Raw genomic sequence first — 14720 nt, 5'->3', positions numbered from 1 at the left:
ATGGAGGTGTCCACACAGTAAACAGTCACAGAGTGCTCTCTGGTTTTTTATGACAGAGGTGATCCACACTGATGAAAATATACGTTAACGTGTTAATTATTATCTTTGAATAGCGGGACAAGGATAGCCTTTTTTGCCCCCTTTTTCAGAGTTATTATTTTAAATGCACATTCTTTTTCATCTGAAAAAAAGCATTTTTAGGTGTGTAGTACTATGCATTGGAGAATAATACAAGAATACTTAGAGAAACAAGTAACTAGGAGACAAAGCAGCAGCATCACACAATGTAGGACGGGCGATCCTGATTAACACCACGCAGTTACATAAGGACCCACAAAGTGAGAGCACCTGCTGTAACAGGGCGTGGCCCCCTTCTATTTGTCAGCAGTGTCTTCAGGGCTGAGGCAGTTCTGAGCACGGCCAGTGTCAGTGCTGGTGTCTGGATGGATGCCACTGGAGGTGAAGGCACCTGCAAGCCGAGAGGAAGAACAGAAATCATCCTCTGCCTTTTCTGTCTTGTTTCTTTGTTACTTTAAAAGAGAGCCATATATAAGATAAACCGTGTATCTCCCCAAATGAAATTTCAGTAATGAAACCGTTTTTAAAGACTTCACAGCTTATATTCTGCCTATAACTGTCTTTTCAACAAAGATCATATTTATTAAATGTTAATTAACTCAGTTAATTAACTCCCTGTTGAAACATTCTAGTAAAGAGCATGAACTGCAGTATGTAAAAGAACCACACCTGCAGTGACTAGCTCAGCTGTCTTGACGGCAGTGCAGTCAGCCCCCACCATCCCGTGGCCCTGAGCTCCTGATGCTGGTAAGAGATTACGCTGCCGCCTCAGATGGAGAGAAACGGTGAAAGCATTTCTTGAACCCTACAGCACTGACAAAACATAACTGACAAATCCCAGGCCGCTTTGAGGCTCTCATTTTCTGTTTCTGGCCAACCCCCATCAATGAGCAGAACCACCCAATCCCCGAGCCATGGGACTCACGTGGGAAGCAGTTTTGGAGAAATTTCCAGGTATAGAATGTAACCAACTATACATAGAACTCTGAAAAAAGAAAAGATGCCATACTCTGATTTTGGAAGACACTCAAAATATTCTCCTAAGCCTTAGTAGCTGGAAAGGCTGGGCTTCTCCTAAGTCACTTATTTATTTCACAGCCAGTAAGCATCTCCCTCAAATCCTGCTTCCCTGTGTCTGCTGGGAGCTTGAAACACACTGCTGCTGTCGATCTTATAAGTCACATGGCAGAGGCATGTGTCTCACGCCTGCAACCCTCACACAGGCTCGCCTCCTAGCCTCACTGTCTGAACTGGGCCCCATTTTCTCACCTGTTTATTTGGTATCTGTTCTTCTGTAAGCTACCTGAAATGCGTTTTGGAACATGTCAGAAGAAGCAGTGGGTTGAGAAATGGACAGATTGAGAGGTGAGAGATGGGCAGACAGAGAGAGAGACTCCAAGAAAAGGGGAACAAATAAAATTTCCTATGCAAAACCCTCTTCTAATCAGGGAAGGAAACCACCACGGAAAAGTGTGAAGAGGCAGGTAGCTTAGGACTGTTTCCTGGATTCCATGAAAAGTAACACCAAGAGATGAGAGGGTAGAACTTTAATAGTAAAAGAAAAAAAGCACGCATGCTTGAAAAATATATCTACAATATGTACTTTCTAAAGAATAGACTGAAATCAGCAGGGCCCAATAACACTACACTTGGGTATTTACAGAAGTGAGAATCCCATCTCCAAACCAAAAGGCATCCCTTCAGAGCACTGACAGTCTACATGGGGCGGTCATAAAGCCATCACCGCAAAAGCTATGCTACCCTGCACTTACGAGGAATGAGCAGCTGTGCTCAGGCTGCCCATGCGCATCATTTACACCCCACAGCACCTCTACGGGGGGGACGCCTAGCGAGCCCCGTCTCTGCAGGACAGAAAACCAGTTCTGGAGAGGCTAAGCCGACTTACCAGTTCTCCATCTCACAGGACTGGTCTCTCCAGAGCAGGACACGAACTCGGACCCACGATTGTAACCATGGTACTACAGTGCTTTGTGTGCTGTTTGTGTGTATAATACATTTGTTTCTATCATGAAAGGTTATTTAATAAATGATCGGTTGTCTTGTCTATCTCATTAGCTCACAATCAATCTTTATACTGTTGAATTGTACTCTTTTCCCCTGAAGAAAGGAACGGAAACAGCGGGGGTCAGAAAGAGGTGGGGCTCCATTCTTTATCTGGGATCTCATCTCATCGAAGTCTCCAAACAGGGAAAAGGAGCAAATGTTCTCTTTATCTTTTAAAGAGAGGGCTCCAGTGATGGTGACTTATTCAATTACAAAATCAAGGCTGGGGAAAGGGCACATGCAGCAACTAGAGCAGTATCAGCTGTAGGAAGGTCAAAAGTGCTCACAGGAGGGCTCAGGGGGCAGCCTCATTTAATTTCAATCAATAAAACAATAACAAACTCTAAAAATACTGGCCTACAATGGATTAGCTCTTTCTTGACATCTAGCAAGTTTCCACAGCCCACATGTAACATTATCGGGAACCAGTGAAAGGAAGAGTCCACAGACAAGGAAAATCAATGCCACAGGCAGGCTGAAACCCAGGCTGGAGTTTAGGAAGAGAAAGGGCATAGTTAAGAACTGGGGAAAGGCTGGGGAAAAAAATCATCACAAGGACTCTCAAGCATCATCCAACAATCATATAATCATTCATTCAAGAGAGAGTTACTGAGGTCGTATTCTGTGCAAGATTGTACAGCGGGTGAAGCAAGAGCGCAGCGTCCATGGTGGCAGCAAGTTGCGGGGCTCAAATACACTTCTGATCCCAGTACCTTGCACACTTGTCCTCAATATAAAGGCAAAGATAATTAAAGTAAAATAATACTCTGTAAACTCAAAGCATTGTTGAAAAAAAAAGTTAAAGAAGACCTAAATACCAGGACAGACACTCCACACACATTCCCCTATCAAAAGAAAGTGCTCTTGGAATGGCAGTGCTCCCCAGAGCGATCCGTATATTCAACGTGGTCTCGATCACAATCCCAGCGGGCTCCTCTGCAGAAACTGACTATCTGCTGCTACAATTCATATGGGAATTCGAGGATCTCAGTAACCAATACGTACTTGAAAAAGAAAAATTTGAGAGGACTTATAATTCTCAATTTCAAACCTTACAACTGTATCTCCAGGTGAGATTAGAGGCCATTGTGAAGTTATTACTGTGTTAATCCTTATTTACTAAATTCTCTACAATGAATATTACTGTTACAATAAGAAAAATAAAAAGTAAGTTATCCTTTAAAACATGCACACCGATTCATTCATTGGGAAAAAATTATTCTATCAATTAAGAGATAAATATCTATTGAAAAAGGACAACTTAAAAACAAGAGTGCATTTGCATTTTTCATAAATTGAAAACTGAAAAGCACAAAGACGTCAAGTTTCTAGGGAGACCAATGCAACATATTAATAGTTATTTTCAGAAATTCTAATTTAACAATAAAAACTCTGGAAAGGGAAAATCGTGACTGAGAGCCAACTGCAAACACATGGAGAGCAAAGGCCTAGAAATCACAGTTCCTTTAACTCTGCTCCTAACACAATAGGAGAGGAAATTCCTCACTGAGGGGACAGTGGAATCCCATGCATAAGACAGGATACACAGTACAAACTGCACTAGAATTGGGGGTGATTTCCATAGAAGAATTCTAAAGTTACAAAATTGCTGAAAAACTATTAAAACACTGACAGAAAGATTAAAACACACAGTCATATATATTATATAGAAACATATGTAGTCTGCTCCCATGTTGCATTTAAATACAAATATATTTGTTCATTTATGGGCACTTATGACTTTATCCCTGGTAGAATATTTCAACTAAAACAAATAATCAATATAACACTCCTTTTGTCAAATCTACTTGATAAGTTACTCTGCTATGTAAACATAATGTGTCTAAGATAGATCTAAAATTAGTGAAAAAGAGCTTTGTATGGCTTCTTGAACTATTCTCAAAATTCAAAGCTTAATTTTAAAACAGATCTGAACAGTAATTCTATATTACCTTTCCCGTCGTGAAATGAACAACACAGTCTGTTGTCAAAATTCTGTCCTTACAATGATTCACGAGCACCGTATCCTCACAAAACTGCTGGACAGCAAGGCACTATCCAGACACTGTGACCCAACAAATGAAACACAATGAAGACAGTGACCCTATTCTGGAGGGCTTATAGTCTGTGTCAACACCAGGGTTTTATCTGATTGGTTTGATTTGTTGGCAAAATAAAATCAATCAAGTACTTTCTTCTTTGAGCATTCTATAAGTCATGACTCTGCTGTTAGTGTCATGAGCAGGAAAGACTTAAGCATGACTTGATTAGATCAACTAGCAACAATCATCACCGGAGAGTGAGTAATAAAGAAGTTAACTGATAGCAATGCTTCTCCCTACATGAGACCTAAAATAAATCGACACTGATATCCGAAAAGAAAATGAGAATTTGAGGTCCCCAATAAGAAAAAAATCTAACAAGAAATCAAAAAAGTAAAGATTTTTTCATTAACGTTTCCTGGAAAGATTGGAGCATGGTGGTGTTGAGCTCAGATGCTAGGGAAAAACATGAGGGTCTGAATTCCCACAGCACTGGGTAGCTTTGACACTAATATGTCAGTCAAATTCTCTGCATCTCAGTCTCCGATGCATAGACTGGGGACAACAACCGCACCCATCTCCTAGAACGGTCCTAAGAATTAAGTTATTTTATATATACAAGCTTTAATAAAATACATCAGATATTAAATATTACCCCAAAAGCACAAGGAAAAATGAAAACAGAGATAAATTGGAGTTCATTAAACTTTAAAACTTTGCTTCAAAAGACACCATCCAGAAAATGAAAAAACAACACTCAGGAGAAAATTTTTTCAAATCATTTATCTGATAAGGAATTTGTGTATCAAAAAAAAAATTCCACAGCTCAACAATAAAAAGGCAACTCAATTAAAAAATGAAAAAAGAATCTGAAAAGATATTTTTCAAGGAAAATATACAAATGGCCAATAAGCACAATGAAACGGTGTTCAATAACATTAGCTCTAAAGGAAATCAAGTCAAAACAACTAGGAGAAACCGCTTCACATTCACTACAATAGGTTAAAATCAAAAAAAGATTAACAAGCACTAATGAGGACACAGAGGAAGCAGAGCCCGCAGCCATTGCTGGTGAGGATGTAACACAGCGTGACCACTTTGGAAAACATCCTGGCACGTCCTCAGAGAGTTGAACATTTGGCTTCTGAATGATCCAGCAATTCTGCTTCCTGGGCACACAAGTAAGAGAACTGAAAACAAATGTTAACATAAAAACTCCTACAGGAATATTCACCATTACTTTTCACCATTAATTTTCAGAGCCAAAAAAACAGAAGCAACCCAAATGACTATCACGTGATGAATGGGTAAATAAAGGGGCCCAGCCATACAGTGAAATATTATTCAGCAATAGCAAAGCATAGAGTACTGACTCAGGCCACAACATGGACAAACATTGAAAACGTTACTCAGTGTGAAAGAAGTCAGTCAAAATAGACGGTTCCACTTACATGAAGTGACTCGATTTGCATGAAATGTTCAGCACAGGCAAATCCACAGAGACAGAAGAGTGGCTCCCTGGGGCTTGGGGAGGATGGGGAAGTTGATAATGTCTGCTTATGCGTACTGGGTTTCCTGTTGGGGGGAAGAAAATATTCTAAGATTGACTGGGATGCACATTTCTGGGCATAGAGTAAAATCCGCTGTACATTTTAATGGGTGATTTGTATTAAAACTGTTAAGAACAAAAGCACCTCGGATTAGTACCTTCCATAGTAAATGCAAATTGCTAACATTTATTACAGGAAGAAGAAACTGCCTTCAGCATGAAAGCAGGAGATCAGCAAATATTAGTTAACCGAAATTGGACAAGAGCATTTCACTTGAAACTGTTGCTGAGTGTACAAGAAATATTCAGACATGACAAGGAAAATCAGTTTGACATCACGAAGAAGCATTCTGCTTCAAATGCAAATCAAGGATTCGGCAAGCCCAGCTGCTACAAATGACCAGAGAAGAAACCTGGTTCTTAAAACAAGCACCAGAGCCAACAAGGAAATGGTGGTGAGGAAAGCAGGCGGCCTAAAATCTGGAACAGTGTGCTACAAATAATTTCTCCACTGAAAATTCAAAAATAAAATGAAAGTGATGTAATGCTGTGTTGAACTCACGTGAATGGGCTTCCTGCAGTGCTTGACAGTTCTGTAACCCCGAATGACTCAGGAGAATCAGCATGGCTCCTGGGAGTCCCCAAGTAACTGCCCATCAGCACGCTGACCACCATCACATCTGCCAGGGTTGAATTGCAGAGAAGAGAGCAACCTCTGAAAGGCACAGGGAATGTTGACAAGGGAATAAAAGGCTGCGGTCAATCCTGGGACAGAGGCCCTGTGAGCAGAGGCCAGAAGGCTGCAGGTGAACTGGAGTGGCCCTGGGGCAGGAAGGGACCACAGGGGAGCATATCTCAATTATCTCCTCTCTCTCCCTCGGGTAGGAGGGATAAAGCCTGCATCCTTCTCACCTGGAACTGTGGGTTCTGGCTGGCGGAAGTCTTACCGACACGGAATGAATTTCTCAAGACTGCGGAAAAAGGAAAGAAAGCGAGAGGGATTAGGGAGCCAAATCCACGAGTCTCTCAAATGCTCCCATATTTATTGTGTATAATCAAAGTAAAAAGTCAATAACAGTTGTGAGATAGTAGGCAGGAACTTGGGGAAAGAAGGGATGAGACAGAGATTGTAGATTCCACCATGAGTACTAAGGCTTAGTTTACCTTTAGGGAAGTCATGGGCTGAGGGGAACAAGATACATTTTTTAGACATGTTCATTACAAAGCAGACCACCAGACCAGCCTGGTCCCTGTTTAGGGGATAATAGACTATCTAACACCACGCAGGCCTGGCGTTTATAGCTGAGGGCCTGGGTCATTGCTCTGCAATAAGCAGTGTGCTATCTATAACCTCAAATATGCAAGCAAGGCATTGTCTCTGCTTTTTATGGCAAGGAGACAGGAGTGAGGATGCACAGGTGTTTGCTTTAAAGCAGTTAATAAGCACATTATTTTTCTTAAAGTTGACAGGCGGCTGCGATGTGTTACAACTTGTTAACTCAATCATGGGCTCCCACATGGAACCATTATGGAGGACATCCTAGGATGACAAATCCTGACTCTGGATCTTTTCCTGCCAGCTTCGGCCACTCCAGCAGGGTCTAGACACATCCCTGAATAACGATCCCACAGAACCACCTAAACTCTTAACTCCTGGTGCTTGAAACTTAATTTTAGCTCTACACAACTTAATGTAGAAAAGTTTCAGAAATAAAAGATATTATATTCTTTTTATATCTCATCATAAGACTGATTTTTCTGATTGCTCTAAGCTGCTTCTACATGGTAAAGCACCTAATTCTGCAGGTGAATTCAGTACTTTCCTTTGGGTATAACTAGACAGTCTGGGCTGTCTGACTTCTATTAGTCAAATACCAATACACTTAATTGATTTCTTTGTTCATCAATTTCAGCCTGGAGGTGAGGGTCTATCACTATTTTCCTCAGCCCACCCTCTACTCTTTTCTCATCAGCATCTCAGGCCTCCTGAAAACAAAACAAAGCATTTGTTTCCCTTCATCTACACTTTCCACAAAGGCAACAGGAATCATCATGCCTAGAGAATGAATTCAACACAAATGTTAAAACAAAAATCTATAAACCTGAAGCAACTCCATCTCCGACTCATGATACACAATGACATGAGAGTAAGTGTGTCAGGTACAAAGCATGCGTGAGCCTGACCACCTCATTTCTATTCTTCAAAGGAAGGAAGGTTTTCGTATTTTTTATTATCATTCTTTGTCATTGTTTCTGATTAAGCCAAAAAATTTTTTATGAAATAATTAAGCACTGCAATAACAGATTTTCGCTGTATCAATTACAGAAGGAATTCAGAGGGGATAGGAAAACCCACCTCTGTAAAAAATGCAAAATTCCTTCCCCTGTTAAGAACACGAATACAAAATGCAACAGAATTCAAATTCTTGTGGAGAGGACAAAAGCCACAGAATCAAAGCAAAGTCATTATTATGACTCAATCCAAAGTTCACTGGATAAACATGCTCAATGCATTCAAATAATTTTTAAGGCACACTGCAAACCATTCACTTAATTATCTACAGGCTAGAGGAAGAATTTCCCTCTATAACAGACAACATAAATCAATAGGTTGCCCCACCAAACAAGGAACAAACATCAGGTTTTTTGCAGTTCTGATAAATCAGCAAGTTTTAAAGATCAAAATCCAGAAATTTTAAACATTCATTCACACCAGAATGAATCAAGCACTTAAAAAAAATAAATAACCCAAAGAAACTAAACACATTGATCACGTACCTGGATCAATGAGAAATTCTTGTACAGCTGGAAAAAAAGAACAGTCTATAGACTTATACTTGAAAAATAAAACTACTTTTAAAGATAACTGCTAAAACACATTTCATCATTCATGTTGCCTTGAAAAATCTGAGGCACTTGTCTCTGATCAGAAAAGCAATTCTGAGTATTAGTATGTTACAATTCAGTGCCAGTTTGCTTTAGAAGAAAAAAGAAAAGCTACTGTTTCTCATCTTGCACAAAGTTTAAAGAACCTCCCTGCCTCTATCTCCTCCCATTTTCTAAGCTCATGCTCCCCAACCCTTCTGAAACAATTATGAGAACCTCTTATTCCCACCAATATGCCAAATCACAAAAGAGTATCAATTTATTTGTGTAAATATATACCTACACCTTGAACTGGAGGAGAAAGATTTCAGAAGGCTATATGGAACTTATTGCTACATTCCTGAAATCACACACATACACGTTCACAGAGACACAGACATATACAAACTGAATTACTGGGCACTTCACAAGCTAAGGACTTACAACTTCTAGAAGATAACTTTGTAGTTAGTTTAAAATACAAAACGGTCAGCTTTTGAAAGCCTTGAACATTGCAAAATCATCCAAATATCAATGAGATCCAATTAGCCTTCTCTGTAGAATGTAATTCCCCATGATGGCAAAGCAGACCCTAAGAAGTAGTGGATCCAAGACTCGTGTTTTTCACTAGCTATGATCGTTTTAAAACATGTAAACAGATTTAGAAAGGTATGTCCCTATGACATTTATTCTTATTGAGATGGCATATGTATTCAATTGTCTATGCAGAAAATAGGACCCATGATGGTGTTTAAGAAATATTTTGTGTATTGAAATATTTATTTTTAAGTGCAGACAAGGAGGGTGGGTATTACTCCATTGTAGAGCACCTGTTGTGCACGCACATGTTCCTGGCTTCAATCCCCAGTACCTTCATGAAAATAAATAAATACAAGTGCTTACTTAAAAATAAGAATAAATTTATATAAAAAAATAAATGCAGACTAAAAACCACTGCAATCTAGGAGCCACAATTATAATAAAAAACAAGTGTTTCTATCAAATATTGACTATACGCCAATCACAGAGACAACCAAAAGTCACACCTGACAACCATCACGTGTGATTCTCAGCAATCCTACTAAGTAGACACGGATGAGAAACCCGGCTCTGCGGATGAGGAGACGGAGCTCGGAGGAGCCGGGGACACTGACCGTCCTGCTCCCCGTGACACCGCATCAGCCCAGGGCAAGCGCTGACAGAGCTGCACTGAGGGGACACCCAGCTGCATGGAACCATGGGGGATTGGGGAGTCCTAGAAAATACTCAAAAGTGTTCAATGAAAAACCATCTCAAATATATTACTCTGTGCCCCATCCTCTAAACACAGAACATGTCTGGGACCTTTTTGATGCCTCCGTGTCCTTTCTGCCATCATCAGTTACGTGCCCTCTCAGCGCGACCAGTCATGAACTGGACCCCATACGAAGTGCACTCAGATGGAAGAGCTTTAAAAGCTGTTTTATGAAGTTTGTAAGACTCTGTCTATTCCTCACACAGGCGGTCATCCAGCACTACTCACCGGTGCGGATGTACCACCTGAAAACACACCTTTCTGCTTTTTAAAATCCCTTCATGTAATACAGACTTTTAAACAGCAAAGAAGCAGCTCAACCACAGACAGTGGACAGCTTTTCACCAAATGGACTCGAACAGCACATCTGACAACCTGGAAGCCCTTGTCTTCTATTAAACCCACTTCCAGGTACTTCATCATTTTTGGATTGGTGGACTCGGCCTCTGAATGGCCTACTCAGAGAGATCCCATCCTCACATCCGGGGGTGGGAGAGGACCCTGCTGCTGGGAGAAATCAGTGAGGAAGGTGGACATCCTCCAGCCATTTCTGCACGGGTAGAAATGCCACATGCTCAGAAATTATACCGTCAGCACCCCTGGGCTCCCATGGACTGGTTTCACATTAAGCAAACTTATGACACACTGATGCAAGAAAACCAGAAATTTAATTTATTAATGTAACAGGAGATGTGAAACTACAAACCAGATTGAAATATCAGAGTTCAACCATGAGTACAGATTCTCCTCCACGGCCCAATCTCGGGCAGGCAGTCACATGGCAAGCGTGGACAGAAGCAGAGCAGGAAGGGTTTCTAGATTAACTCAATGGACTAAATTTCTGTTATAAGAACAGATCTACTGCCTGGAAAACAATTAATGCCAATCACGGGGCACACTCCATGGACAGTGGCTGAGACACGACTGTGAGCACCTGTATAACTCCACTTTCCCTGTCCTTTCTGGTCTAACTGATGCAGAGGTACAGAGATCCAGGGATGCAGATACCTGTAAACACCCAAAGCCCATCCCTGGGAGCCTGGAAACCAGATAGCCAGGATTTAAATCCCAGCTCTGCCACTTACTAGCTCTGTTACCTTGGCCAAATTACTTACCCTCTGTGTGCCTCAATTTCCACACTGTAAACCTGGGATAACAATCAAATCTTTCTTACTCACTTGTTGTGAAAATTGGAGGATTCATTTCTGTAAAACTCTCAGAAAAGAATGTAGCACATTTTTGGTGCCCAACAAATTTCAATTTAATAAGAAAGTGATTTACAAGTCTCCCATCTAATCATCTTCTGTGTTTCATGACTATTCTGAGTCCCAAAGGAAATCCTTATTTCCCCTCTTATAAACTCTTGAGGAGCACCCTTCTGTTTCAAGCCACCACCTGTTTAAACTGAGGGGGGATTCCCTCCTCCCCACTCCTCTGGTCCATGGGAGACTGCTTCTCCCTTCACACTCCTGACCACTGGCCCACGGCTAGCCCTCCTCACACTAACAGATTGAGGTGTGAGTCCGGGGAGACAAGCAGGGCATATGAAAGCTTTCCTTCCCCTCCAGTGTTGGCCACCCTTAGGAAGCAGCCGGGATGCTCAGTTCCATGGCAAGACAGTCCTGTGCATTATGGGTCAGAATCTCTCAAGGGAATGCTCGCTGTGGACCAGAGTTACCTGGGACTGCATAAGTCTCTAATTCTGGGACATAGTGTCATGACACTCACTCTCCCACAGCCCTGAATTTCATGGAGAACGTGGCTTCATCAGTAATAAAGGAGACATTTATCGCCTGCCTGTTCTTCTTTGTCATCTCTCAGTTGGCTGCTGGACACAACATGTGTATAAGTATTGGGTCCCCTTAAGCCCCAACATATATGAAGTAACAAAAATTCTGTGGCTTAACATTGGTTCAGGGCGACTGTGTAACTGTCCTGACTCTGCTGATGCTAAATTATGTGTATAGGAACTATGGAACCTCCTCAAATATCTTTCATCATAAAACCAGCTTTTCTTATTTTCCTGTTTCTCAGTAATTGCCAAAGACTATCAAATGATGGCTTCACACCAAACAGCAGTTAAGATTATGAGCCCTCTTGTCATACACACTGTGCTAAACACTTTACATAATTTCTAATTCTCACAATTCTACAAAGCAGAAATGAGTGTCCCCATCTCACAGACGAGGGAAAAACTCAGAAAGAACTGACTCAGGATCACGTAGCTCAGTGGCAGCGCGTGCACGCAAACCCAAGTCAGAACACCACACCCCTTTGTATATGTACCAAATCTCCTACCACCCATTGACACACAGCGGTGGGGATAATACTTAGGGAACTCAGTACACTTTTCAGCTTTAAGGTGCTCCAGAGGCCGCTTCTAGCTCTTTTATAAAATCCCGGCTCACTGGTTTCTAACACTGCAAGAAAAGTCCGATGTTGCAACTGTTTGCACAGGAAGTCTGAAATGTTCACAGCGAGATGATAGAATAAAACTAAGACATAAGCAGAATAATAGTTCCAGGTAGTCAGACATAATGGACATTGTGCTACCCTGAAGCACTAAGCAAAGGAATCAAAAAAAAAAAAAAAAACGTTGTTTAAGACTTCCTTTACAAACAGGAAAGTTAAGACTGTAAGAAGGTGTAACAGCGCCACCTATGGCTTAAAAGGCCTTCCTGGTTGCCTGGAAAGGTGCAACACAAAAATTGCCTGTGGATCAGAAACAAGAATCAGATAACTAAAAGCTTATGTAGCACATACTGCTCTCCTAGTCCTCATGTCTTGCACTGTAGCAAAAACCAACAGACCTGTACTAGGCCTATATTCATAAAAGTCATGTCTGTATTTTTCCAACAGGAGGTAATCTAAGTATCTTGCAAAATACTTCTCAAAGAGCCAGGAAATCATAGAAGTGTATTGAAATACAAAAACATTTATTTACATATTAAAACAGCATGAGCTTTTTTCTATTAAAAAAGCTGACATGTCAAATCAATGTTTTGATATTTTAAAACCTATTAAGAGTGCAGAAAAATAAATCAAAATTTTCTTTAATCACAAAAGAGAGAAGCTTATTCCCTGAAAATGATCAATGTGGATTTTTCTAAACTTAATGCTTCTGGTCAGAGTCCTACGAATTTAAATGTCTGAGTGTATAGTTACACGGCAGCATGAACACTGAGTTGTAACAATACACATTCTGTGTAAATAATCTTCAAGGTCGTCTGCTTAAGTCAATTTAACTAGTCCCTGTCTCAATAGAATGATACAGATTTCATTAAAACTTCATACTGCACGCACACACACACACAAAACCCTGAATCCTTGTTACTTTAAGCCATATTCATATATATCCATATTGAATATGCATCAGAAACAAGCCACCCTCTTTAGTATTCACAGTTGATCCTTCTAAACTATCTGTCATTGTGACAGCACATTTTTACTAAGCAGCTCTTGGATGCTTTGTATACAAGGCGTCTACCTCTCACAGTCAGACATGGTAAACGGCATCACTCAAATTTCACAAATGAGGAAATATACTTAAGCCATGGAAACAACGTACATATTTATCATCAGGAAAGAAAAGAGTAAAGATTTTACTTTCAATATGCACTGACAAACTTTTCCTCCATACTAAGACTACATACATAAAACAAATTCAGTCATTGTAAATTATTCTGTCAATAAACACCACTAGAGAAAAACAAGCAACATCATTAGCAATGATTGGACTTTCAAAGCCCACTCCTATTTTGCACTATAATCATTTTTAATGTTTTGTTTTTAGTGCTTACATAGCACTAATATAAAGAAAACATAAACTATTTAAGTCATTACCTGAGAATGCAACATTTGTGAAAATGTACAATTTTAATTTATGCCGCTCTGTCTCACATTCTCACTGGTGTCTCTCCTTTGAAGGCCTCATCAGGCTGAGATCGCCAAAATCGGTCATTTATGGACTCACAGGAGTTCGGGAAACCACTCAACGGGAGGCTGATCAGAGGAGAAATTGAGAATGCATCCTGTGCAGCCTGGGTTCCAGCACCGAGCTAGGCACCGCCAGCTGCGTTTGATTTGGGACAAGCTGCCCACCTCTCAATCCCTCAGCTGCAAAAAGGAGACATTGATACCTACCGTCAAACACCTGCTTTGAAGTAAAACATGAGAAAAACAGTTTAGCCTTTGGTAGGTGTCCACTCACAGCAAGCTTGGTCATTATGATGATGAGGATTACTTTTAATAAGTTAAGCTAGACCAAAAATTAGAAATCACCATAAAGGAGAAACATTTTAACTCAATAAGCATTTCCTTTTGAATGGATTGATAAAAGTTCTAATGATTTTTTTAATAAACCAAATTTTGTCCATTAATTTTAGATTTACCGGTTTATGGACAAGTCTCCAAAAAAAGAATTAGAGGCCTCTAACCTCTGAATACTAAGAAAGTAAAGTTTAAAAAAATTATGGGGGAGAGTATACCTCAGTTGAGAGAGTATGTGCTCAGCACGCATGAGGCCCTCAGTTCAGTCCCCAGTAACTCCATTTAAAAACTTTTATTTAAAAAAAAGGAGAATTAAAGGAAAAAGATGGAGGACTACAGAATTTTTTTAGAGAATCCACTCAGATTTAAGATGGGGAAAAAATATCCATTTCTCACAGGAAATCTTGAGAACTATGTAAACCGGATCTGAGTTGTCTAGTCTTTAACATTATTCATGAATTCATATTACCAAGTCTTAAAACTACCTGATAACCCACAGTGGTGATAGTGATCATAAAACCTGACAATGCGGATCGAACTCTGGCTAGGACTGCTCTGT

General features: G+C 40.4%; 1 protein-coding gene across 1 annotated transcript in view; it reads right to left on the bottom strand.

Annotated features, from left to right (window-relative positions):
• Positions 1-14720, bottom strand: part of LOC140687539 (uncharacterized) — a 93325-nt gene that overhangs the window by 60457 nt on the left and 18148 nt on the right. Inside the window, exons 5-10 of the mRNA XM_072944657.1 lie at positions 8512-8538; positions 6646-6704; positions 6296-6413; positions 5636-5759; positions 748-891; positions 349-469 (exon numbers count right to left, since the gene is read on the bottom strand). Coding sequence (XP_072800758.1) covers positions 6408-6413; positions 6646-6704; positions 8512-8538 — 92 coding nt within the window. The 3' untranslated portion in view covers positions 349-469; positions 748-891; positions 5636-5759; positions 6296-6407. The remainder of the gene's footprint in view (positions 1-348; positions 470-747; positions 892-5635; positions 5760-6295; positions 6414-6645; positions 6705-8511; positions 8539-14720) is intronic.

Source organism: Vicugna pacos, chromosome 20 (assembly GCF_048564905.1).
Source record: "Vicugna pacos chromosome 20, VicPac4, whole genome shotgun sequence".
NCBI classification, from domain to species: Eukaryota; Metazoa; Chordata; class Mammalia; order Artiodactyla; family Camelidae; genus Vicugna; species Vicugna pacos.
Note: the sequence above shows the minus strand (reverse complement) of the source record. Positions and strands in the feature narration are given on the sequence as shown.